A 27,245-nucleotide genomic window follows, 5' to 3' on the forward strand; every position below is an offset into this window, starting at 1 on the left:
TTCGAACCCACAACTTCCCGACGTCCCAACCAACCAACCAACTAACCAACCAACCTCTGAGACACTCCTGCAGTTGCGTAAAGTGCAGCCTCTGGGCTCTTGTGGACTCTACGGAAGGCGTCCCCTCCTTTCCACAGTTTGCAGGGGAAAAGTTTAAGCTTTCCCCTTTCGTGGGCTTCTCTACCCCCAACCTTTCCAACCCCCTTGGAGATCTCCTTCCCTAGTGCTAGCACAATCTCCTTAATATCGATCCCCTTTTCAGTCACCTCTTTCCGTGCTTCTGCCTTTCTGTGCTGGATCCTAAAGTCCTGGTCACAGTCTTAGATTGTGGCTCCGGCCCCTCTGTAATTTGCCGGCAAAGAGAGGGGCAAAGCAAGATGTGTTCCAACCCAAGACTGAGTTTCAAGGTCTTTAGGGTCCCTTCGTGGTCGCCAGCAACTGATGCCTTTTCTTGGTCTTAAAATCAAGGGTCATACACGGTTAGAAAAGGAAAAGGGATTTTACCTTGGTATTTAAGGATCCTTAGGTGCACACGTCCAGGTCATATGCATCGAGATGCACCCCGCAAAAAATGCCCCCCACAAAAGATCGGGTATAACATTATAGGTGTTACTAATTAGCAGATCTATCCAAGATTCCCCAATGAGAGACTCAAGTGAGCCCCCCTCCCCAAGGAGCCTTCCCCTGGATGGTTCTATCTTAGTTTACAGAATGTGTTCTGGAGAGGACCTTGGGGTCTGGGGCACACTTATCCCTAGCTATGAAGCTTCTAAAATGTTTAGTCTCTTAGCTTGACAAACAAGTCCAAGAATGTAGGCAAAAAGCACTAGGAATACAGAAGTTATACAAAGGTATAACGGGTATAAAAGAAAAGGCAAAAAATTTCATGGCATCAGTACTAGGAGCTACCTTTGAACCACACCCATGGATCTGAAGGCAGCACAGTGCTTTCTTGCCACAGCATGCCACGGGACCTGAGGAATTTGAAAATTCTGCAACCAAAATCTAATTCCAAGTTGCTTCTCTCCAAGCCTTTTGACAATAGCACCAATGTAATTTCTTATGGGAGTGTTAATAAAATATTTTTACTCTTCAACAAAACTATACTGTATTTCAGAGTTTAGCAAACAAGTTGCTTTTTCTGATTTACTAAATTATTTTTGCAAAATTGACTGTGCAGCATGTGATCACAGATGTCATGAACTCTGCCTCACCAGTGAGTAAGCTGGGGGTGCATAAGAAGTTGAGTGGGACAGCTGGGACAGCTGACCCCAACTGATCAGAAGGGATATTTCAGACCATATGGCTTGTGCTCAGCAATAAAACTAGGGGGAAGGTTGGTGGGGGTACTGCTGCTCAGGGACTGTCTGGGCATGGGGAAGTTGGTGAGCAGTTTTCATTTGCATCACTTATCTTTCTTGGGTTTTATTTTTCTCTCTGCTATTTTTTCCTTTTCCTTATTATTAAACTGTCTTTATCTCAACCCTCAAGTTTTCTCTCTTTAACTCTTCTGATTTTCTCCCCCATCCCACTGGGGAGGAGTGGCTGCATGGATCAGTTGCTGGCTGGGGTTAAACCACAACAGTTGGTCACGGAGGTTGTCTTAGGGTGACTTTATGATGTGTATCCCATATCGCTGCCCTATGCCCAGAATTAATTCTTGTGCCTTTCTATGCCTTTAAACTGAGCTTGAGAGGGGGAAGGAAAAACTGAGCAAAACTTTCTCAAAGTAGTTTGCAGCTTGTTCAAGGTCACACAGCAACTTTTTTTCCCTTCAGCTGTGGCAAGGAAGCGAGGAAGCACCCAGCTTGCTGCTTTCCAGTCAGCTTTTGGCCAGTTGTTCAGTTTCTTTTTTTCTCTGGAGAGAGAGACTGAGTTGAACTATTTTTTTCCCTTCCCTGGAATTTCAGATTTTCTCCCTTTTCTACTGGACTGCTTCAGCATCAGAGCACATCGGGAGGACTTTCCACCGGGCACAGAGGGCCTGGTCCTGGGCCAAGCCCCAGCTCCGAGGAGACCAAAGGGAGGACTCTAACACTTTCCCAGGTTTTTCCTCCACAGCAAAAGATTTTATTATTTAGCATTATTTTCCTTTTCCCGTGTGTTTGTTAAATAAATAATTTTTATCTCTTTCACTTTCCTTCGAGGAAAATTTATTTTTCCCAAACCTGGTGGAGAAGGGGTGGTGACCTGCCTTCTCTCAGAGGATATATTTCTAAATTTGGGCCAAAATGTAATTTACAGAAGCGAGCATCTCTATTCATAGAGAGCAATAATATAGATGAGAAATAATTCTGCCAAGGAGAAAACTTTATGCATCCACTTTCTAATTGCTCAAATTCTGCTTTCTCACAGCTAGGCAATGGCTGAGATAAAAACTGAACCAACAAAGAACAGTGAAGAACCATAAACAGATTTTAAATCAAATATTAACAGAAGTAAAGATGCTATCTTTAAAGTAATTCTCAAGGAACGTAACTTTAAATCTACACATTTCTATCCAGACAGGTTTCAGTCAGAGGGTCACAGGTCCTACTAGCAAACCTGCTTCAGCATGGGCTTCTCTCTCCACAGGACCTGCTAGAAGCCTGCTCCAGTGGGGGGCTTCCCACGGGGTCACAGCCTCCTTTGGGCAATTGCACCTGTTCCAGGATGTGGTCCTCCATGGGCTGCAGATGGATCTCTGCTGCCCCATGGACCTCTGTGGACTGCCTGGAGCACCTTCTCCCCCTCTTTCTTCCCTGACCTTGCTGTCTGCAGAGTTGTTTCTCTCATAGTCTCACTCCTCGCTCCCGGCTGGTGTTGCTCAGCTTCCTCCCCCTTTCTTACATTTGTTGTCCCAGAGGTGCTACCACCATCACTGATTGGCTCGGCCTTGGCCAGCACCAGGTCTGTGTTGGAGCCAGCTGGCATTGGCTCTGTCAGACTAAGGGAAGCTTCTGGTGTCTTCTCACAGAAGCCACTCCTGCAGCCCCTCCAACCTTGCCACATAAACCCCCTACAACCATAAAGTAGTTGTAGAATACAGGTCTTTTTCTTAAATTCAGTAGATTAAAGTGTCTTAGGAACACAGTGCATGTGCTCTGACCCACAAACACTAGGAATTCACCAATTAAATCTTAAATGCTCCATTATGCACTGAAAATTTTTTTTAGAAGCCAGTTTTTTAACCGAGCAAAAAGGAAGATGCTCTGAAAAAAAGCAAGACCTTTTATGATTGCTTAATAGTTATGGTCAATTTATTTTTCTTGCTTTTCTGACAAAAAGCCACACCAGAAAGTTCATTTTATATTCTTTATTGTATGCCAAAGTTCATCAAAGATGGGGTTTTACTTGTATACAAGTTGCTCAAAATTTGTGTCTAGGTAGAGATTCATTAGCAATTTGACTGATTTCAAAGCATAGGCTTGTTAAACTAGGCCACAAAAACAATACTGTGTACAAGCAATAACTGAAGAAGAGCTGCAGGTTCAGGAGTTTCCAAATATTACACATCTTGAGATCTCATCAGGAAATTAAAATAAAATAAAAGCAGTCACAATATAAAATAGCAGCTCCATGTACCTTTTCAAGTTTTAATTTTATTCACAAAGTGTCACTTAGTTCAGTTTGCCTCATTCTTTGAAGCTTCATCAAAGTTTTCAACAAGATCTAGAAAAAGAAAAATGTTGAAATTCAAGTCTGACCTACTTCAACTTTGCCAATTCCCTTGCACCCCCCCAAAAAAAAAGTTCCAGGTCATATTAAGTGGTTATATGGCAAAAAAAAGTCAAATCAGCTTATAAAATACAAACCAAACAACGTTTAAGAGTTTCATGGTTTGTTCTTCTTGTTCAAACAAGTAAGTTTGAAATAGTGAATTATAAAGCACAATTCTAAGAGCATTTAACTTCATCATACCCACAAACAGGGCAAAGTGATACTGAAAAGGCAGTTTCTTAGCACTCTTCTTATTGACTATTAAATAATTATCTTAGCCATAGCTATTATTCCTACATGAGACAAAAATGCTAGCTCAAACCAATGATCCATTTAAGTCTTATATGGTATCTGAAAACAATGCCCACAGAAATTCTATCAAAGAATCACAGAATGGCCTGAGTTGGAAGGGACCTTAAAGATCATCTCATTCCAACCCAGACACAGGCAGGGACACCTTTTACTAGACCAAGTTACTCCAAGCCCCTTCCAACCTGGCCTTGAACACTTCCAGGGATAGGGCAGCCATGGCTTCTCTGGGCAACCTGTGCCAGTGCCTCACCACCCTCACAGTAAAGAATTTCTTCCTAATCACAGAATTACAGAATCATTAAGGTTGAAAAAGACTTCCAAGATCATTGGGTCCAACCTTTGACTGAACACCACCTTGTCAACTAGACCAGAGCACTGTCACGTCCAGTCGTTTCTTGAACGCTTCCAGGGATGGGGACTCCACCACTTCCCTGGGCAGCCCGTTTCAATGTTTAACCACTCTTTCTGTGAAGAAATTCTTCCTGATGTTCAACCTGAACCTCCCTTGGCACAGTTCGATGCCATTTCCTCTCATCCTGTCACTTGTTACCTGGGAGAAGATGCCAACCCTCACCTTGCTACAACCCCCTTTCAGGTAGTTGTAGAGAGTGATAAGGTCTCCCCTGAACCTCCTTTTCACCAGGCTGAGCCCCCCCAGCTCCCTCAGCCACTCCTCATAAGACGTGTTTCAGACCCTTCCCCAGCTCCATTGCCTTTCTCTGGACACACTCCAGCACCTCAATGTCTTTCTTGGAGGGGTCCAAAACTGGACACAATACTCAAGGTGCAGCCTCACCAGTGCCAAGTACAGAGGAACAATATTCAATTAATATCTAATGCATATCTACTCTCTTTCAGTTTAAAGCCATTCCCCCATATCCTGTCACTCCACGCCCTTGTAAAAAGTCCTTATCCAGCTCCCTTGCAGCCCCCCTTCAGGTACTGAAAGGAATGACTAATCAATATTCTTACTGTCCTTGGCCCAGTCTTATACTGCATATATTATCTCTCAGCAAAATTCACTTCCTTTTCCTCCACTGCATGCTTGTTCTTACCTGGAACTTCATCATCATCATCATCATCGCCACCAGTAGAAAGTGGTGCTTTTCCATCCATAGCTGCAAGAGCAAGCAGTTCAAAAGCATCAGTCAAGCTCACCATAAGCATCTTGATTGCAAAGGTGCTTTGCTTTGTTTTTTGAAAATATTATCAGAGTCTGAGCTAAACTGCAATGCTCTATCCAGTTCCCCTGCTAAATAAAAATCTACAACTAATTCTATGTTACTAATCATGCTCAAACAGACCAGCTGAAAAATGAGAAGATGCATGCTAAACAAGTTTACTAGCCACCATCTTGGTTCTAGATATATAGTGTCTTGCATGGTAATAATTTACAGCTAAAAGCACGGAGACTGATTTTACTAATTTCTCTTAAAAGCAGCTTGGTTTATTGATTACTCAGTGGTTCTTGAGGCTTCCATATTTTACAACATTAGCAAGTTATAAGGAAATCTTAGGATCTTATGACCCTAGGCCTTCAAGAAAACTAAAGTGTAATTGTGAAGCTGAAAGTAGACACATAACTAGAGGCAATTTTATTGTTCCCTGGCAAAGCCAGAGGAATATGGAACTGGATACACAATTTTATACTTCAGTGGTTAAGGTAACCACATGTCCTGGTCCACATCTCTACTGACTCAGTAATTTCTTAACTATTCCCATTATATTTGCCAGCGCTAGTGAGACTTAACCCTGTCCATTGTAGTAGACCAATAAGCATCTGTGAAACTGAAGCGGTATAATGCTAAGAATAGATATCTCAAGTCCTTGGGTGCCAATGCCACTACTTTTACTGCTATTCTTAACTGTACTACCTTGAAAATATGAGACAGCTTAGCCCATGACCTCCATTTAATTCTAACTAATCCTTCTCAGTTTTTCAAGAAAAGCATGAGCAAAGAGATAGGTTTATACTAGACTTCTGAAATGGCTGTATCCTGATTTCTAGAGAATGAAAATAGATGAATGCATAAACTTTGTTCTGAAAGGGCTTAAGGACAAGGTCACCACTGTCAGTCACCCATGGAGGTCCATGGTGAAGCAGAGATCCACCTGCAGCCTGTGGAGGACCCCACACCAAAGCAGGTAAATGCCCAAAGGAGGCTGCGACCCTGTGGAAAGCCTGTACTGGAGCAGGTTTGCTGGCAGGACCTGTGACCCCATGAGGGAACCATGCTGGAGAAGCCTGTTCCTGAAAGAATGTATCCCATGGAAGGGACTCACGCTGGAGCAGGGGAGGAGTGAGGAGAAAGGAATGGTAGAGACACAGCATTAGGAACTGACCACAACCCCCATTCCCCAATTCCCCTATGCCACTCAGGGGTAGAAGGTAGAAGAGTTGGGAGCGAAGTTAAGCCCGGGAAGAAGGGAAGGGTGGGGGGAAGAGGTTTTCAGATTTGTTCTTATTTCTCATTACTCAAATTTGATTGGTAATACATTAAAATAATTTCCCCAAATCGAGTCTGTTTTGCCCACGATGGCAATTGGTGAGTGGTCTCCCCCTGTCCTTATCTCAACCCATGAGTCTTTTATTGTATCTTCTCCCCATCTTGTTGATGGATGGGATTGAGAGTACAGCTTGGTGGGTACCTGGCAGCCAGCCAAAGTCAACCCACCCACCACAGCAATCTGCAGGCAAGGTTAATGTGTCAGCATTTAGCCAGGCTTTTAGCACAGTTGAAAAATGGACAAGCTCTGGCTAAACCCTATAAATCCCTGCAACTGCATTTGTTGCCATTAAGATACACTTAGCTTATCTTAAGCATTATAACCTAAATTGCTCAAAGAACAGTTGCTTCCAAAAATGCACCACAAAAGCAGCTTGCCTAGCTACTCTGCATCTGTAGTATGATGTCTATCATTAACAGGCATAATAACATTGCCACTGTATCCAAAAAGGCTTTTGTTTAAAAGTGTTATGTTTTTTTGTTCACATAAAATGACAAGGTTTCAAGTAGATGTGCATCCTCCTCGAAAATATACTGGTGCATTTTTGTGCATTAATAGATATATTTTGAAGCAACAAGTCCCCCTTGGAATTTAACTTACAGCCTGCTAACATAGTTTATCAAATATACTCTATTTCTTAATGGGACTAGAGAGCTACAGAAGTGGGACATAACTGAAAAAGAAAAGGTAAAAGCCATTCCATGTTTTGAAACAAATCAATGCTTAATTTACAAGGTACAAATAATTTAAATGCTTTATATGAGAAGCAAATATAATGGGAGTAGAGGGTCTATTCTACAAATGTGAGCAGGCTGACACACTAAAGCAGAATGACAATCCATCTAGTCTACAGTTCCTGACAGAGGTCTGCCTAGACACCAGTGTAAATGTGCACAGTCACATCTAAGGAAGTCTGAATTTTGTATGCTGGTGGAAGAAGAGGACAGTGAATCCTGGGACCTGTAGGCTACTCTAGCTTCTACCAACAGTAAAAACACACATGAAACATCTTTAAGGCTATCACTCGGTAGGAATTACGCGAGCATGAAATGCTGCAGATGTGCATGGGGATTGTTTATCCAAATGCAACCCCCAACATATGCTAATGGCAAACCCTGACTGCATGAGCTAGCTATAATGGTTTTACACTATTCAGAAACTTCCCTAAATGAGAAAGAACTGCACCATCTCCTGATGCCTAACATTAAGTGGTGTAAGGCAGCCAGAAGGGGAATAAATGAATTTTCACGGGGCTCAAGTGACCAAGCAGGGCAAGAGTATCCTGAGTAATAAGCCGGCTGGACTTATAAACAGAGCTTTAAACTAGATTTATTGAGGGAAAGACATGGTTTTCTAAGCACTTGAGAAGAGCCAGGGGCTGCCAAGGCATGAGGAAGAAACAGAAAACACCTGTGAATTGCCTCAAGGGAATTAGGGTGAGCTCCTCTAAAAAGGGGATGTGGCAGATAGTCCAGCTGAAGTGCCTCTATACCTGTGTATGCAGCATGAGAAACAAACAGGAGGAACTGGAAACAGCTGCCCAGATGGAAAACCATGACCTGATTGCTATCACAGAAATTTGGTGGGATGAATTGCATGATTAGAGTGCTATGACTGATGGCTATAAACTATTCAGAAGGGACACACAAGGAAGGAGAGGTGGGGGAGTTGCTGTCTATGCCAAAACCAGGATTGATTGCATGAAGTGATCTTTGGCGAACAGCAATACGCAGGTCAAAAGCTTATGGGTGAAAATTAGAGACCAAGTCAAGAAAGGAAACTTTGTGGTTCAACTGCAGGAAGCATCATGCTCACATGCCCTGATCCTGATAGGGGACTTTAACCACCCAGATATCTGCTGGAAAAATGGCAGTGAATTGCAAGCAGTCCAGGAAACTAGTGGAGTGCTGAAGTGAGTTGACTGGGCAGACACCAAGTGCCCACCAAGCTGCTCTATCACTCCCCTCTTCAGCAGGACCTGAGAGGGGAGAAAATAAGATGGAACAAAACTCATAGGTCAAGATAAAGGCAGGTTAATAAAGCAAAAGCAAAGGCCGCATGTGGAAGCAAAGGAAGACAAAAGATTTATTCTCTACTTCCCATCAACATGCAATGTCTGACCACTTCCTGGGACAAGGGCTTCAGTATGTGTAGCAGTTGCTCCAGGAGACAAATACCTTAATAATGAATGCCCCCCCCCGCTTCCTCCTCCTAACTTTTATTGCTGAGCAGATGTTAATATCCCTTTGGTCAGTTGGGATCAGCTGTCCTGGCTATGTCCCTTCCAAAGTTATTTGCCCACCACCAGCCTACTGTCCTTGGGGGGTAAAGAAGAGGTATTGTTGGAGATACAGCCTCAATGCCAAAGCACTGGTATGTTATCAACACCTTTCTAGCTATCAATACACAGCACAGCACTGTGAGGGCTGCTATGGGGAAAGCTAATTCTGTGTCAGCCAGACCCAGTACAAGTGCTTTGAGGTCAACTTCCTAGTACAGGTGATGGAGAGCCCAACCAGAGGAGAGGCACTACTGGACCTGTTGCTCACTAATGCGGAAGAATTTATGGCCTTAACCTGAGACATGAGATTCAGATTAGATATTAGAAAAAAAAAATTTCACTGTTAGGGTGGTCAGGCATTAGAATAGGTTTCCCAGGAAGGTGGTAGAGCCGCCATCCCTGGAGGTGTTTAAGAGGTGTCTGAATCTGGTGCTGGGTGATATGGTTTAGGGGTTACAGTGGTAGTGCTGGGTTGACAGTTGGACTTGATCTTAAAAGGTCTCTTCCAACCTTGATGAGTCTATGATTCTAAAGTCTCTCTAACTTATTGGAGAGGTCAAGACTGGAGGCAGCCTGGGCTGCAGCCATCATGCCTGGGTAGAATTCTCAATTTTGAGGGGTACTGGATGGGTAAAACAGTAGTCAGGACCCTAAACCTCAGAGGCAAACTTTCAGCCATTTAGAGCACTATTGCATGGGATTCCTTGGGAAACTGCCCTCAGAGATAAAAGAGCTGGGAGATATTTATGTCATGTTTATATCAGATTGCTGCCTTAATTCAAACCACAGGAGTTGTATGACTTGAGCAAGTTTCTCCACTCTTTCCCAGCAGCAATGACTTACACCATGACAAACATGCTTGTCAAGTTAGACACAGCCCCACCCTTTCCCAGACACAAGTACAACTTTGTCACAACTATAGCAAAGCTATTATTTGGAACAGTATTATTCCACATATAAAAATGTGATGAAGTGAAAAAAAAGAACAATTGTAGCAGAAAGTGGCAGGCACATTGATTTGAGGTGTCCGTTACAAGCGTTTGTCCCTGGGACAGATGGCATCCAAAACAACAGGGAGGAACTAACATGAATCATAGAAACACAGAATAGTTTATGTTGGAATAGACCTTAAAGACCATCATGTTCCACCCCCCTGACATGAGCAGGGATACCTTCCACTAGACCAGGTTGCTCCAAGCCCTGTCCAACCTCGCCTTGAACACTTCCAGGGATGGGGCAGCCACAGCTTCTCTGGGCAACCCATGTAAGTGCCTCACCACCATCTGAATAAATAATTTCTTCCTAATATCTAATCTAAACTTGCCCTCTGTCAGTTTAAAACTGTTATCCCTTGTCCTATGATACATTCCCTGATAAAAAGCCCCTCCTTTAAATAAATAGTTGTCTCACTTTTTTATAAGAAGAGAGATCTTAACAGGTTCATTTTAAATCCTTCAAGTTTTCTTTCTTTCAAGTCCCACTTCTACCACAAGGAAGCCACACAGCTGACACTAGGAAGGAGGGACCTGAGCTTCATTGGGAAAGCAGTTTACCTCACCTCCTGAACACTACTAGCAGAATTTTTTTCAGTGGGAAGTTGAGAAAAGAGAAGTGTCTTGGGGTGACTTTATGATGTGTATCCCATATCACTGCCCTATGCCCAGAAATTAATTCTTGTGCCTTTCTGTGCCTCTAAACTGAGCCTGAGAGGGGGAAGGAAAAACTGAGCAAAACTTTCTCAAAGCAGTTTGCAGCTTGTTCAAGGTCACACAGAGATAGCGACTTTTTTTCCAGTTGCAGCAGGGGAGGGAGGAAGTACCCGGCTTGCCACTGCCTGGTCAGTTTTTGGCCAGTTTTTCAGTTTCCTTTTCTCTGAAGAGAGACTGGGAGTTGAACTTTGCTTTTCCTTCCCTGGAATTTCAGATTTTCTCTCTTTTCTGTTGGACTGCCTCAATGTCAGAACACATCAGGAGGACTTTCCACCGAGCACAGAGAGCCTGGCCCTGAGCCAAGCCCCAGCTCCAAGGAGACCAAAGGGAAGACTCTAACACTTTCCCAGGTTTTTTTCTCCACAGTGAAAGATTTTATTATTTAACATGATTTTCCTTTTCCCATGTGTTTGTTAAATAAATAGTTTTTATCTCCTTCACTTTCCTTTGAGGAAAATTTATTTTCCCCGAACCTGGTGGGGGAGGGGTGGTGACCTGCCTTCTCTCAGAGGATATATTTCTAAATTTGGCCAAACTGGCACAAGAAGCATCATCAGCTTTAGGAATGGAAATAGAGTCTATGCTGGCAGCAAAGCACAGGAAGAAAAACCGTAACAATCAAGTTCATAACTGCCACAAGAAGTAGAAAGTAAGTAGGAAGACCCTACATGCAGGACATGAAAAATGGTCCCAGTATCAACAAGCCTGTCTTATGCTCCCAATTGTTACCCTGTAGCACCAGCAGCACCTTTTCCAAACACCACATACTTAAGTCCCTCCTCTACTTTTCTCACATAGTTTTAGGGAGAAAAAGTGTTTGGGTTCTGTTACTAATTTAAGGATAAAATACAAAGTTGGTGTATCTAGCTTAATGATCATACTAGTCCTGTTCTCTACATTGTTCTACACACACAGAAATTATATTTCCTTTCAAATGGTATATAATTCCCTCTTAGCTATCAAAAAGCCCATGCAAGAAATAATACCTTCACCACACCTGTGAGAGAACAAAGCAGTAGCAAGATGTCTGTCCTCAAGTCCCTCTCCCTATTTTTTGTTTCCATTAAAAGTGTCAAAACAGACATACCTTCTTTTAAAACCTAACTTTCTCAGCATAACTCTATCTAGCTTTAATGAACTAGGTATGCCAAAATATGGTAGCCACAGCAAGTAGCAAACTACCATGAAATTGTCTGGCTACAACTTTCTAGTCCTAGACCAGCTGCAAGATATGCTGAGAAACAGGTGCCTCTGCTTTATTCTGTTATATTCATTGTTGGATTTGAGCTATAAATAAGATTTGTCTCATTTCTTTAGCATTTTATAATATGCTTGCAGACAGTAAGAGTGCACTGAATTTCACTGCAGCTATACAAATAAGCCCCATAGCTGCCAGCAGGAAATGCATTCAAGTTTTAACTTACATTGCTTGGGTAGGGCTTCTGCCAGTCTCCTCAGGCTAGTCAAACTGTCAGCTCCAAGCTGATTTAAGATGCTAGGAAGCATTTCTGTCAGCTGCTTTGTCTCAGCATGGCCAGTGATAGTGAAAGTGTTAGCAGCCAGGGATGCCTGAACTTTAGGATTATTGAAGTGAATGACTGTTCCTTGGTTGGTAAACATATTTACCTGCAAGGGAAAAAACCAAAAACAAAACCAGTATTTCAAGCAGTTTAGCATGATTTTTCAATTTAACAGGAAACTAGCTGAAGTTCCTAAAGCTCAATTAAGCACCTATAGATAATTTACAGGCAAGTTTAAGATGCTACAATGAAATTAAGTTTTATACATTTTATATTTATATATAGAAAAGCATTTTTCCCTTTCAAGCAATTACCTCTTCAATTCCAGAAATATTGTTGACACCCAGTTTCTTCAAAGAAAACTGAAGTTTCTTGTCATCTGCTGTAGCTGTTCTATGGACAACCTTCTTCTTTCTGCGGGCAGTACCCTTTGCAAAAAAAAAAGTAATGAATTAATATCCAATTAGTTCTTTGCAAACTCTAATTCTTGTGGCCATATAACTACTCTGCAGCCATCTACAAATCAACTTTATATGCTGTCATAGGTTAGCAAGGATAGTCCCGGAAGGAATGTCCTTGCTGAGGGGTGCTTACAGCTTCCTCTGGGACCTGATAGAACCTATCAGCTGGCCAGTTTGAATATGGACAATTCTTTAAGCCACTTAAAGTTGTGACCGCCTCTGTGATACACACTTAAGAATAGACAAACTCCCCCCCCAAGCTCTCTCTCGTTTCCGGTGCTGGCACAGGTGGCTGCGGGCCCCGTGCGGGGGCCAGCGGGCCCGGCCAGGCCCTGCTTGGGCCAGGCCGGGCCGGGCCACGGCCAGCCTGGAGCCATGGGCCTGTTCCAGCCATGGAACCCCCCCCACTGCCTTGCCGTGTGCAACCAGAGCAGCTCAGAAACACCCCCCCCCCCCTCCACTGCGGCCAAGATTTCAGCAAAGCGGCACCTCTGTCCGGCAGAGGTCAGGTGACCAACAGCGATAAGCCACACAGCTGCAAGGCTGAGGTGAGATTAACCCTTTTATTGCTGTGAAGAGCTGAAAACCTGAGGGAAGAGAGAGAGGAGATGCTTAAAGCTGAAAGTCTGTTGTGAAGCTATGATATATCAGAGTATCCCGTTGTAATTTCATGAAGATATGGGGGGTGGAGTGTTCAACTCGTAAGCAATAGGCAGATGCTGCCGCAGCTGTAATTTCATGAGAAGTTTGGACAGAGAGAGATGAACCAGATGAACCAGATGAGGACTTTTGCTCCAAATGGGAAAGGAGAAAACCTCAATTCCTAGAGATGCTTCCAGAGATAGTCCTAACAATGAAGATGAGGCAGACCCTTTGCTCCCAGGGAAGTAGAAAGGCCTCTGTTTCTTTGTTTCTGAACGGCTCAACTTTAAAATTGTACCCCAAAAACTTCAAGAGTGGACCCTCGAAAGCAGTTGCGGGAAAAGCTGCAAGTCAGGGGAAGGGACTCACATTGCGAGCAGAGAGACTCCTCTTCCTAAATGGACTGAACAATATTTGGAAGTGGGCGGCTGTCTCGTTGTGATAATGTTTTCATAGCATGAGCAAGAAGAGACTTCTCTTTCTAAATGGACTGAACAAGGTTATTATGGAAGTGGTAAACAGATTGAACATCTTAAGGGTTGTCTTTTTACATTGTCAGTGGGAGAAGGGAGGAAGGTGGGGGGAGGAGGAGAGTTCTGAAGGTGATATAATTTTTTTTCCTTCTTTTAGGTCTGTTAATAAACTTCTTTATATTCTTTCAAGTTTGGTGCGTGCTTTGCATTTCTCCTAATTCTTATCTCACAGAAGATAAACAGTAATGAGTATTTTAGACCAAACCACTACACTAAATTGGTGTTTCTGCAGGGTTACAAACCCAACCCGCGACATATGCAAAGTTCTATTTCTCTGTTACAGCACACACAACCCCACTCCAACTGCACTGCAGCAGTCTTTCCCTTGCTAAAGCAAGCTTTGCATGTTTGTGAGAAGTGTGAGATTTTAGGATGCAATGCATCACAGAAACTTTATTTCCTAAGTCTAATGGGGATTCTGCAACATCCTGCTTAGGAAAGAAAAACTTCAAGTGTATCCTTGTCTGTTACCATAGGCATAAAGTTGAAAACTGATCATCTCCTGAACTGACATACTCTACAGTCCTGTATGCCTAAAGAGTTGCTAGTTTCATTTGGTGACAAATCAACCACTACAGAAAGATCTATTCAGACGTCATTCCTAGGACTAACCTGTCTTGGAGTGACCTTATGATGTGTATCCCATATCGCTGCCTATGCCCAGAAATTAATTTTTGTGCTTTTCTATGCCTCTAAACTGAGCCCGAAAGGGGGAAGGAAAAACTGAGCAAAACGCTTTCAAAGCAGTTTGCAGCTTGTTCAAGGTCACACAGAGATAGCGACTTTTTTTTTCTCCCAGCTGCGGCAAGGGAGGGAGCAAGCACCCGGCTTGCTGCTCCCCGAGTCAGGTTTTTTTTTGGCCAGTTGTTCAGCTTCTTTTTCTCCGGAGAGAGACTGAGAGTTTAATTTTTTTTTTTTTTCCTTCCCTGGAATTTTGGATTTTCTCCCTTTTCTGCTGGACTGCTTCAATATTGGAACACATCGGGAGAACTTTCCACCGAGCACAGAGAGCCTGGCCCTGGGCCAAGCCCCAGCTCCAAGGAGACCAAAGGGAGGACTCTGACACTTTCCCAGGTTTTTTCTCCACAGCGAGAGATTTTATTATTTAGCATTATTTTCCTTTCCCTGTGTGTTTGTTAAATAAATAGTTTTTATCTCTTTCACTTTCCTTTGCGGAAAATTTATTTTCCCTGAACCTGGTGGGGGAGGGGTGGTGACCTGCCTTCTCTCAGAGGATATATTTCTAAATTTGGCCAAACTGGCACATAACCCCTACCAATATCTTTGACCTTTAAAGTTCTGAGTAACTGAATTCTTAATTCACCTGGTTATACATTCATTGCCAGACAGAGCAGTGTAATTCCTGAAAGTATATGTACTGCACAGCAGGAGGTGTGTGCAAGTGTAACTGCTACAGCAATACTAATGACAATCAGTGTAGTGACAGGCCATGTCTGCACTCCAGTAACTTATACCATTGTTGCAAAGGGGGGGGGAGGGAAATCAGGTCCACAATGGTCAGAAAAAACTTTGCTGGAATACCCCTAACCATCAGCTTCCTATTGAAGAATGCACAACAGATTTTAGTCTACCATCCCAGTAAATACAAACGGTCTCTCTTTTTTTCTATCCCTTATCCTTTACAGTGTCAAGACAATATGGAGTTGCATCTGGTTTATGTTAGGGAGTACCTAGAGCTGTGAATGTCAACTGTTTAGGTGGAACAAGTTACCTAGAATTAGAATGAACTTTCATTGTTGCTCTACTTCTGACATTTTTGTTCCAAGAAGTTATGAAACAGTTGTGAAAAATAAGTAGCAGTTCTGGCCACAGTTTACAGCTCTTTTCAGGCTGCAACTTATGTAGCATCATCAGGGTTTAAAGAAATGAGCTTCAAGATTGCTTAAAGGTTACTGGAACAATGTAAGACTAAGGCATAATAAAACAGCTTTGAAAATCCAAAATTGGTGCATGACATGAGCAGAAGTTTGGACAACATCGTTTCTCAGCCAAATAAGAATAAGGTTAAACAACTGATTCTGATACCGAAAAAGTCAGTTTTTGACTCTGGTGCCACAGGGGAAACACTTCTGAGCCGTTTTTAGTAATTTCTGAAGCCCATTAATTTTCCCTTTGACAATCTTTCTTAAGTTGTAGTCAAATTTTGACAATAAAGAGTCAGAGACCATAAAGCTATCAAAAATATAATTAACAAATGCAAATTAGAAAACCCAAAACACTATTTTTTATTCCAAATAGACATCTCCATCTGATGGACTTACACACTTGTATAAAATTTGAACACATATTTTCCCAAAATATTTTATGGACATGATCTTAGAGGTATTTACAAATGTAAATGATTTTATGAAAGTATTTTTTTAAAAAATACTTCTACATAATATTCCAGACCACTCCTTTTTAGAAAGCAAAACAAGCAAAGGTTAAGTTCCCCTACAGACACAGAGCTCTAGATTTCTCCAGGAAAAAGTTTGTAAGAATCAACATGACATTTACCTGTATCAACATCCTACACAAAAATATCAAATTCCACATAATGAAGTGTTGCTTCCAGGTGGCCGGGGATGGACAACCCAGTGTGCCATGACCTTCCTAGAAAGAGTGTCCTGCAAGGAACAACTCTTCCAGGGGCGGTGGCCAGCTTCCCTGGGCAGCAAGTGATTTCAGCAAGTGTAGCGATTTCTCAGCTACAAGTGATTCCAGCTCTTGTGATTCAGCTCTTTGTGAAATCACCCAAGGTGAACTCGGGGACAGAGACAGGAGCCTTGTATAGCAGTTCCACAGAGGTAGCCTTTATTGTCCAGCAGTCCCTGTGAAGGGGTGGCAAGGGACAAAGCTCCCTGCCGAGGGGCAGAAACAGGAGCTTTTTATGGGAAAGGCAGGGGGTGGGGTAGAAACCAATTAGCCAACTGGGTACAGGCTATTACCATATAGAAACAAGGCATGCTGGGGGTGGTTCACTTTCTCACCATGACCCAGAGGAAGGTTGCTTATCTCTGGGGAAGGTCGTCTTGGCCTCAGGCCTCTCTCCTCCAAGGGAGTGCAGAGGGCTCTTGTGCCAAGGGCTCCCAGCCCTCCACAATGAAGTACTACAATAGCCCTCCACCTAAATATAATATTTATATTCCTTTTAAGATCTGCAGGCCTGCAGTGTTATGAAAATCTTCCATCAATGTGCAACCTTTTCTCACAAGAAAGAAGAAAAAAACCCCAAAACAGTAGTGATAAAGGTTAAAGCCCTCTATAGGCAATACACACATGCTAGTAACAGGCACATAATCATCAATATAATACAGCAGTCCTCTGCTTAACTAGTAATCCATATAAAGAATACACAAAATTGCCAAGCCAGTTAATTACTGGATTAATTCTGATTTAAGGTTGCCTAAATATCCATTTAAAGGAAAAAAGCTTCAACACGTGAATAAAAGCTACTGGAAGCTGTCAACAAGAATTCTGCTGAATAGAATCACAGAGGAGTTTGGGTTGGAAGAGATCTCAAAGATCATTTAGTTCCAACCCCCTGCTGTGGGCAGGTACACCTTCCACTAGACCAGGTTGCTCCAAGCCCCGTCCAACCTGACCTTGAACACTTCCAGGGATGTGGAAAACACAACTTCTTGGGGCAACGTGTGCCAGTGCCTCACAACCCTCTGTCAGGGACTGAAATGATTCATGCCTTAAACATTGTTATAAAAGAATTTTGCCCATTATAGCAAAAACTGTATAAAGAAGCTACAACCACAGAAACCTCCTTGAAGAGCTTTGGACTGTGAGTTAAGCCACCTAGATAAAGGGGACACTATAGTTCAATCATCTCAGGTGTAAGGAGAAACAAACAAGGATGAGGAAAAGGAATGCATTCACAAGAAAGCCAAACCCAACAGCTGCACTGAGAATCATCTCTCTCTGGGTTTGGGGTGGGGGAGACCACACCCCACAGAAGCCAAGTTTACACAAACTCCCCCCCAACCGAGGGGGGGGGGGGAGGAGGTTTTGGGTGTGTGGTGTAACCTCTGGTCAGAGACACTGAACACCCATCCTCCCTTACACAATCCAGCCCAGCTGTAAAACCCCCAACCCCACAGGCCGCATCCATGGGATATTCATGTGAGAGGCAGCTGAGGGGGTGTCATAATCCATCAAAGACCCCCCCCTAAAGCACTCCACAGAGGCCTAGCACCACAGGACTGCATGTAATGCAAAATGATGAAACAGATCCAGAGTCTGCTGCAAGAGACTCCCCCCCCCCCCCCCCGGGGGAGGTACCTGGGCATTCCCACCTGGCCTGAGCCTACATTAGTCCATCGGATTCTATGCTTTTGAGGGAGCCTTCACCACCAAGAAGACCAGCTGGAGAGGATCAACGGGAACATCATCGGGATTCACGGATGTTGATATTTTCTTTATTCTGTCTCTGTCACTCTCTTTCTGTCCCCCCACCTATTTTCTATTTCTTTCTCTTGTCTTTCTCTCTCTCTCATATCTACTATTAAATAAAACTCATACTATTGACTTTGGCATATGGTCTCCTTTGCACCTTAATTCAGGCAGAGGAATTTCTAAATAACTTTAAAACCAAATCATAACACCCTCATAGTGAAAAGTTTCTTATGTTCAATCTAAATCTACCTTCTTTCAGTTTAAAACTGTTGCCCCTTGTCCCATCACTCCATGCCTCTGTAAAAAGTCCCTCTCCAGTTCTCTTAAGAGCCCCTTTAGGCACTGGAAGGGGCTCTAAGGTCTCCCTGAAGCCTTCTCTTCTCCAAGTTTAACAGCTCCAACTCTCTCAGCCTGTCACCATAGCAGAGGTGTTCCAGCCCTCAGAGCATCTTCATGGCTTCCTCTGGACTCACTCCAACAGGTCCATGTCCTTCTTATGTTGGGGACGCCAGAGCTGGATGCAGTACTCCAGGTGGGATCTCACAAGAGTGGAGCAGAATCACCTCCCTCGACCTGCTTGTCACACTTCTTTTGATGCAGCTCAGGACAACGTTGGCTTTCTGGGCACCAAGCACACATTGCCAAGTCATGTTGACCTCATCAACCATCACCCCCAAGTCTTTCTCCCCAGAGCTGCTCTCAATCCATTTTTTGCCCAGCCTGTACTCATGCTTGGGATTGCCCTGACTCAGCTGCAGGACCTCACACTTGGCCTTGCTGAACTTCATGAGGTTCTCAGGGGCCCACTTTTCAAGTTTGTCCAGGTCCCTCTGGATGGCCTCCCTTCCCTCCAGTGTGTCGACTGCACCACACAGCTTGATGCTGTCAACAAACTTGCTGAGGGTGTACTCAATCCCACTGACCATGTCACCAACAAAGGTTAAACAGTGCTGGTCCAAATACTGACCCCTGAGGATGCCACTCATCACTGCTGTCCCCTTGGACATTGAGCCGTTGACCACAACTCTGAGTATGACCATCCAGCTGATTCCTTATCTACTGAGTGGTCCATCTGTCAAATCCATGTCTCTCCAGTTTAGAGACAAGGATGTCATGTGGGACAGTGTCAAATGTTTTGCACAAGTCCAAGTAGATGACATCACTCTTCCCTCATCCACCAACACCGTAATCCCATCACAGAAGACCACAAAATTTGTCAGGCACAATTTGCCTTTAGTGAAGTCACGTTGCCTGTCACAAATCATGTCCTTATTTTCCATGTGCCTTAGCATAGTTACCAGGAGGATCTGTTCCATGATATTGCTGGGCACTGGATAGGTGAGACTGATGGGCCTGTAATGCTCTGCGTCTTCCTCATTTTCCTTTCTAAAAACATGGGTTATATTTCCCCTTTTGCAGTCAGTGGGAACTTCACTGGACTGCCACAACTTCTCAAATATTATATGCATACTGGCTTAGCCACTTCCTCTGCCAGGTCCCTCAGGACCTGTGGATACATCTCATCAGGTCACAGGGACTTGTGCACCCTCAGGTTCCTTAAATGGTCTCAAACCTGGTCTTCTCCTAGAGTGGGTGATTCTTCATTCTCCTAATCCCTGCATTCACCTTCTACAACTCAGGTGGTGTGCTGGTGAAAACTGAGGCAAAAAAGTCATTGAGTACCTCAGCCTTCTCCATGTCCTGGTGTCCCAGTTTGAGACAAATTAAGGGAAATGCTCTGAAAGGAACATCTCCTCCAAAGAAGGCAGGTTTCAGCCATCCCTCCTTTCTTTTCTTTAGCTAAAATACAGAGCCCTGGGACTTTGGCTTCTTCTTGTTCTCCCAGAGAGGAGAGAGCCACACCCACAAAGGACTCTGAAATCTACCCAGAATTTTTTTTTTTTTGAGGGGGGGGGGCTACATCCACTTCTGCAGCTAGGCAGAAGAAGCCAGCGAGCTATCTCTGTTTTGAACACAAACTGCCGAAAGAATTCCACCGGCTCTCCCCCCTCTCCCAGAGCTAGCTTTAAAGGCACAGAACTCATGTCTGGCATAGGGCAGATGATAGGGAATACAGTATCATAAAGTCACCCCAGAACACCTGGGTAACCAGCTCACCCATATCCTTCCAGAAAGGGCACACATTTTCCCTAGTCTTTCTTTTATCACTGACGTACCTATAGAAGATTTTCTTGTTACCCTTGACATCCCTGGCCAAATTTAATTCTATCAGCGCTTTAGCTTTCCCAACCTGATCTCTGGCTGCTCAGACAATCTCGCTGTATTTCTCCCAGGCTACCTGTCCTTGCTTACACCCTCTGTAGGCTTCCTTTTTCTGTTTGAGCTTGTCAAGGACCTCCTTGTTCATCCACACAGGCCTCCTGGCATTTTTGCCTGACTTTTTCTTTGTTGGAATGCATTGCTCCTGAGTTTGGAGGAGGTGATCCTTGAATAGCAACCAACTTTCTTGGGCCCCTCTTTCCTCCAGGGCCCTATCCCATGGCACTCTACCAAGCAGATCCTTGAACTGACCAAAGTCTGCTCTCCTGAAGCCCAGGGCAGTGAGATTGCTGTGTGCACTCTTTGCTGCCCCAAGGATCTTGAACTCCAGCATTTCATGGTCAGGGCAGCCCAGGCTGCCCTTGAGCTTCACATTCCCCACCAGCCCCTCCTTGTTGGTAAGAATAAGGTCCAGCATAGCTCCTCTCCTCATTGGCTCCTCTATCACTTGGAGAAGGAAGTCATCAACACATTCCAGGAACCTCCTGGATTGCTTGTGCTCTGCTGTGTTGTCCCTCCAAGAGATATCAGGGTGGTTGAAGTCCCCCATGAGGACCAGGGCTTCTGAATGTGAGGCTGCTCCTATCTGCCTGTAGAGGGCCTCACCCACTCAGTCTTCCTGATCAGGTGGCCTGTAGCAGATCCAAGATCTGTCTTGGTTTGAAAAACAGGTGTCTGCTAAGGAAGGCAGGAGCCCCCCTTGGAATGGCAGATGCAACCCCTCTTCCCTCCGAGTTATTATAATTTTGAAATCAAGGGGCTTTTAGGCAAAGATGTGGGAAATAGGAATAACAGTTCTTTACTATTATATATCTATATGCGTATAACCAGTCAAACAAACAACAATAACTATGGCAGTAACAGCAATCACAAACCCAGTGCCAGCCTTCTCGGCTGTCAGGCCCTTTCCCCTCGGGTGCAGTTCTGCTCGCAGCCGGCAGGGGCGCTGGCGGCTCCCGGTGAGCAGGGCAGGTGCGATGGTTCCCCCGTGGCTGCAGGGGGCGCTCCGGAGCGAGCTCGGGGAGCAGGCGGCACTGGTGCCCTGGGATCCCGGGGAAGGGATGGAACAAAAAAGCTTCACAAACCCCTGGGCACTATGTCACCTGTCCCTGCCCTCCCTTTAATCCTGGCCCATAAACTCTCAGTCAGCTCCTCATCCATCCCCAGGTAGAGCTCCATGTACTCCAGCTGCTCATTGACATAAAGGGCAACACCACCTCCTTGTCTCCCCTGCCTGTCCTTCCTAAAGGGCCTGTGTCCCTGTATTCAAATACTCATCACAGGAGCCTCCCACCATGTCTCTGTGTTGCCAATAAGATCATAGCCCTGCAGGCATGTGCACATCCTGTTTATTCCCCATGCTGTATGTGTCTGTATAGAGGCATTTAAGTTGGGCCCCTGATGAAGCTGACTTACTGGCTGGAATGGCTGGAATTCCTTGGTGCTACTATTCAGATGCTCTCCTGCTGACCTGCGATCCCTCTCCAGGCTCTGGGCATCTCTCCCTAGCCCCAGAATCTAACTAGTAGGAGTGGGATAGACTGAGTTTCCCCTCTCTCAGCAATTTTGGTTTAAAGCCCTCTTCTCCAGTTTGACAAGCCTATGACTGAAGTTGGTCTTCCCCTTCTCTGACAGATGGACCCATCAGCCCCTAGCAGACCAGTTTTCTCAAACCAAGTCCTATAGTCTAGGTAGCCAAACCCCCAGCCGTGGCACCAGTCCTGTAACCATCTGTTGATTTGCCAAATTTGACTAACACTTTCAAACTCCTTCCTTTTGATCAGGAGGACTGATGAAAAAACTACCTGTACTCCAGAGTCCCTTACCACTACTCCCATTGTCTTATTTTAGAATAGCTTGTATTCTAAATATTGTGTGCGCATTTCTCAGGTATAAAAAACAATAAATTGCTAACAAATTCTTGCCTTAAAACTGAAACTGTAATTAATATGTTTACTAGCATACAACTAAACATACTTTTTTATTTTCAGATTATAAAATATCACAAAGCTACATAAATTCAGATGTTATAATAAAATAAAAAGGTCTTCCGAGCATGTTATTCTACAATGATTAAGAGTATGACAAGTACAGAAACTCTAGCTTTGTTCTAAAAAGCAAGAAAACAGCCACAGGCATCTTAAAGATTTTTTTATGAGAATTTGGAACATAGCCCTCTAGTCTATTATGAAAACGATAACCAAGATAATTTGCTGTAAGGTCTACTTACTTCAAATCCTAATCATAGAATATCCTGAGCTGGAAGGGACCCACAAGGATCATAGAGTCCAACTCTTGACTCTGCACAGGATAGTCCCAAGATTCACACCATGTGCCTGAGAGCGTTGTCCAAACGTTTCTCAAACTCAGATGGGCTTGGGGCTGTGACCACTGCCCTGGGGAGCCTGTTCCAGTGCCCAACCACCCTCTGGGTGAAAAACCTTTTCATAATATCCAACCTAAACCTCCCCTGACACAGCTTCATGCCATTCCCTTGGGTCCTATCACTGGTCACCAGAGAGAAGTCTGCCCCTCTGCTACCCCTCATGAGGAAGTTGTAGACGGCAACTACAGTTGTAGACTGAGGTCTCCCCTCAGTCTCCTCTTCTCCAGGCTGAACAAGCCAAGTGACCTCAGCTGCTCCTCATATGGCTTCCCCTCTAGACCCTTTACCATCTTCATAGCCCTCCTTTGGATGCTCTCTAATACCTTTACATCTTTCTGTGGTGGTGCATCCCCTCCCTTTTTCCAGGCTGCACTGCGATCTGAGAAACACTTGTTAGGCCTCAGCCTTGACAGCAGCCTTGACAAACAGCACCTGGGCTGAGCTCTTCTTGAGCTTATCAGAAACACTGTCTGCTCCCAGGAACTGCTGCTGCCTAACAAGCTCCTGTTTTCTTTATGAACAGCCTTGGAAACTGTTTTCCTTGCCTGAATGGCATAACATCCCTGTTCTCACACTTTCAAAGAAAGTGCTGACCCAAACTGTGGCCAGGATGAAACACTGTTATGACTAAAGCCCACTCTCTTGCAACCCTATAAACAGCACTCCAAAATGAGACCCTTTGAGCTCTTCTGGACTGCAGCGGGCTGTGACCAGCAACCTCCCTCTGAGTGGGGCCTCTCAGAGCTAGTGAACTCTCAAGTTTGCTATACTCAGAGGATCGCCAAACAACGACGAGTCCTGGAACAATACCCCCGCTCCTTGAGGCCCGACCCTTCACCCGCTGGGGAGATGCAAAGTCATCTGAATATTTCACGTACCCTTGAGGGGAATTTTTCACAGGTAACTTGCACTGACTCTTTATGTCTGTGTGCATACACATGCACATATGCTATAGCAAATCTAGGAGAAATGCTGCTTTCTTAGATGTTTAAGTACCTTAGATATCTAAGTAGGTTAGGCCTGTAAGTAATGTTAAGTCATAAGTTATAAGCTGAGTAAAATGCTGCTAAGTGTTGTTCTTTTGCTAAGTTGCTAAGTTTAACTTCAAAGTTATAATTTAGGTTAAATGCTGTCAATTGTTATTCCTCTGTTAAGTTGTTAAGGTTAAGGTATAAGTTAAGTTGAAGTACTGTTAAGTTTGAGCGCTGTTAAGCTTTTAGGCCATTTCCTTTTTATCCTTGCCCTTACTATCCTTTTGTCACACGTGCACACACACACACCCCCACATCCCCCCTAGATAGCTCTCTGTTCATTTCTGTTTTGATTGCCTGGATTTTGTTTGGTTTTGTTGTTGCTTGTTCTCCTTGGTGTACCTTAACTGTCTAGTAAGTAGTAGAGTGAATCTTGCCAACAAACTTTGTCATGCTGTCGCTTAATATTAAATCTGGTTTTTACTTATAGCTTAAAAAATCAGCAGCAAGGGTATCTCAAACAGTTATTCATAACACTTTCTTATATTGTGGTGCCCAAAACTGCACACAGTAGTCGAGGTGAGGCTGCACCAGTGCAGAGCAGGACAATCACCTCCCTTGATCAGCTGGAGATGCTGTGCCTGATGCACCCCATCACACGGTTGGCCCTCCTGGCTGCCAGGGCACTGCTGACTCATATCCAACTTACCATTAACCAGGACCCCGAGGTCCCTTTCTGCAGTGCTGCTCTACAATGTTTCGTTCCCTGGTTTGTACATACATCCAGGGTTGCCCCATCCCAGATGCCTTTTAATATAGTCTATATAAGAATATAGGCTACAAGTCAGCTATAATATAACAAATCCAAACAAAAAAGGCTAGAGGTTCAACTCTTACATTCTGCTTCTACTGAACTCACTAGAGATCCCTGCAGCAGTGCAGCTTCCCCCAAGGACAGTCCAGCCAAGGCAGGAGTTTTTAGGGCTGCTCCCCACCCGAGTTTTCAGGATCCCACATGAGAGGTCCAGTGTATGGACAGTGACACACAATCCCAAAGGCAGGGATGGGAAACAATTCCTACCTTGCCACCAATGCGCACTTGGGCCTGGAGCTTGGCAAGCTTTTCTTGGTTCATGATTGTTTCTTTCATCTGTGGAAGCAACAAGAGCACCCATGCAAAACAGGTCAGGAAGCACTCGGCGGCCCAGGCCACAACCTGGGCCCGGCAGTAAAGTAGGTGGGCACAAGGGCTCCGCAGCTACCCCTCACCACATTTGCACACCCGACGGAAAGACGGGGCGGGGGTCGGTCTGCCACACAGTGCCGCCGAAGCTCAGCTCAGCTCAGCTCTCCTGAGGCCCTGCCCGTAACTGCCTTGCCTTGCCTTGCCCCAACCACAGCCGCCCACTAACCCGCAGCCCCTGGTCGCGCAACAAATTCCACCCTAGTCCCTCCCCACCGTCTCCTTTGTACCTCTTAGAGCGGAAGCAGCGGTGCCAGAGCGAGGGGAGATGAGGGTTATGGGAGAGGGATGAGGAGTGAACAGAACACGCGAGATGGCGGCCGGAAGGGAAGCCAGGCACGCCGCTCTGCCACTGCCTACACCAGGAGAGTGCGCCCTACGCGGCAGTGAAATCAGGAGGGGCGGAGCCACCACCGCGGGAGGAGTTAGAAGCATGAGATGGCGAGTGGAGGTTACTCTACTTGTAGGGAGTGGTGGACTCCAGTGCTGCACTAAGTAAGTTTATTTGTGTGGCTGAGCTGGGGTGCAAGGTAAAGCCCACGCCTCTTCCCCGCCCCCCCTTTTCTTCCCCTCTCTCTTCGGGCGTGTTCGTTTCTGCTTGCGATCTGGTTTGGTGTGTGTGGCTTATCTCCATTCCCTCCCTGCTTCCCTCACCTTCTCTTGCTTGCAGCCTCACCTGGCAGGGTTTTTTTTCCCATGAATGGATCTGTCCTTAGTTTGGCTTTTTTTTTGCCTGGAAGATATTTAAATGTTGTATTTTCTTTCTTGGTTATGTAATTCAAACCTTGTCCCCGTATCCATGATTTTTCTTTTAGATCCAGTTCTTCATGAGCTGCTCCATTGTGGGTCCCCCATAGGGTCACAAGTCCTACCAGCAAACCTGCTCCACTGTGGGGGTCCTCCTCTCCACAGGTCCACAGATCCTGCCAGGAGCCCACTCCATCATGGGCTTCCCATGGGGTCAAAACCTTATTTGGGTGTATCCACCTACTTAAGCCTGGGGTCTTCCACAGGCTGAAGGTGGATCTCTGCTTCTGCAGGGACCTCCATGGGCTGCAGGGGGACAGCTGCTTCACCATGGTCTTCAGCATGCACTGCAGGGGAATCTCAGCTCTGGTGCCTGGAGTATCTCTGCCCTCTCCTCTACTGACTTTGGTGTCTACAGGGTTGTTGCTCCCACATATTGTCAGTCCTCTCTTCTCTGGCTGCAATTGCTTTTGCACAATAACTTCTTTCCTTTCTTAAATATATTGTCCCAGAGGTGCTACTACCATCTCTGATTGGCTTGGCCTTGGCCAGCGGTGGGTCTGTCGTGGAGCCAGCTGGCATTGGCTCTGCCGTACATGGGGGAAGCTTCTAGCAGCTTCTCACAGAAGCCACCCCTGTAGCCCCCCACTACCAAAACCTGGCCTCACAAACCCCATACAATTCTTCAGATTCACAGCCTGACATCAATATAAAAGAAAGATTTCAGAATTACAAGGCAAATTGATGATTACAAACATACAAAATGTTTTAATAGGCTGAAATACTGAAATGAAAATTAATCACAGAAAGATTATTCCAAGATAGAAGTTGTAGAAAGTGCAGTCCCAGCTGTCAGCCTAGGATTCACTGGCTTGGAGGTATAATATCATATTCCCTCATGTGAGGTTTTGAAGACAAATTATGCTGATAACCACATCACTGAGTTGTATCAGGAATCAATTGAAGCAATTAAAGAACTACAGTTTAAGGGAGTCTGTAAGATTTGGTTACATTTCCTGGAATGAACAGCAGACCTTCCAAAAGCAAACTTTGCATCAGAGAAATAGCATTTTAGAATGTTACAATACGATTGGCTTCTTTTCTCCAGTCCTTTTTGTGGAATTGCATCATAGGAAACATAAACCTAAAACTGTTTTTACTTGTATCTGAAGAACTTCTGTTGAGAAATGAAACAGATCCAAAGCCTGTAGTACTGAAACAGTGTGAGCTCAGCGAGCATCCTTTCAGTTCTGAAAAAGATGAAACTTAGGATCTTAATCCTCAAAGAATATACATTGTTAAAGCAAAGTTCATTAGCTCCACAGAAGCAGCATAGAAATGCTGTATTCAACAGTCAAGAAAGCAGAAGTATATGGCACATCAACAAGGCACCACAGGAAATAATAATGTTCTCATTCCCAGTGTAGATGCTACAGGACATTACGGAGGAACTGCTAATTTTTTTTTAAAAATATGAATATATGTTATTAATCTAGTGAAGGAAAATAGCAGCATTATGGGGTCCAGGAACAAAGGTGTTGTGAGAGAT

At 44.5% G+C, this 27,245-nt stretch overlaps 1 protein-coding gene across 1 annotated transcript; it reads right to left on the reverse strand.

Moving 5' to 3' along the window:
- Nucleotides 1-3,280: 3,280 nt before the first annotated feature.
- Nucleotides 3,281-25,316, reverse strand: LOC138102815 (transcription factor BTF3-like). The gene is made up of 6 exons (XM_069000585.1): nucleotides 25,180-25,316; nucleotides 24,788-24,856; nucleotides 12,344-12,457; nucleotides 11,934-12,135; nucleotides 5,067-5,129; nucleotides 3,281-3,651 (listed from the first exon to the last, which is right to left on the reverse strand). The coding sequence occupies exons 2-6, from the start codon at nucleotides 24,854-24,856 to the stop codon at nucleotides 3,605-3,607; spliced, it is 495 nt and encodes a 164-aa protein (XP_068856686.1). The 5' UTR covers nucleotides 25,180-25,316; the 3' UTR covers nucleotides 3,281-3,604.
- Between the last annotated feature and the right edge of the window lie 1,929 nt (nucleotides 25,317-27,245).

Source organism: Aphelocoma coerulescens, assembly GCF_041296385.1.
Source record: "Aphelocoma coerulescens isolate FSJ_1873_10779 chromosome W unlocalized genomic scaffold, UR_Acoe_1.0 ChrW_unloc_scaf_2, whole genome shotgun sequence".
Lineage (NCBI taxonomy): Eukaryota > Metazoa > Chordata > Aves > Passeriformes > Corvidae > Aphelocoma > Aphelocoma coerulescens.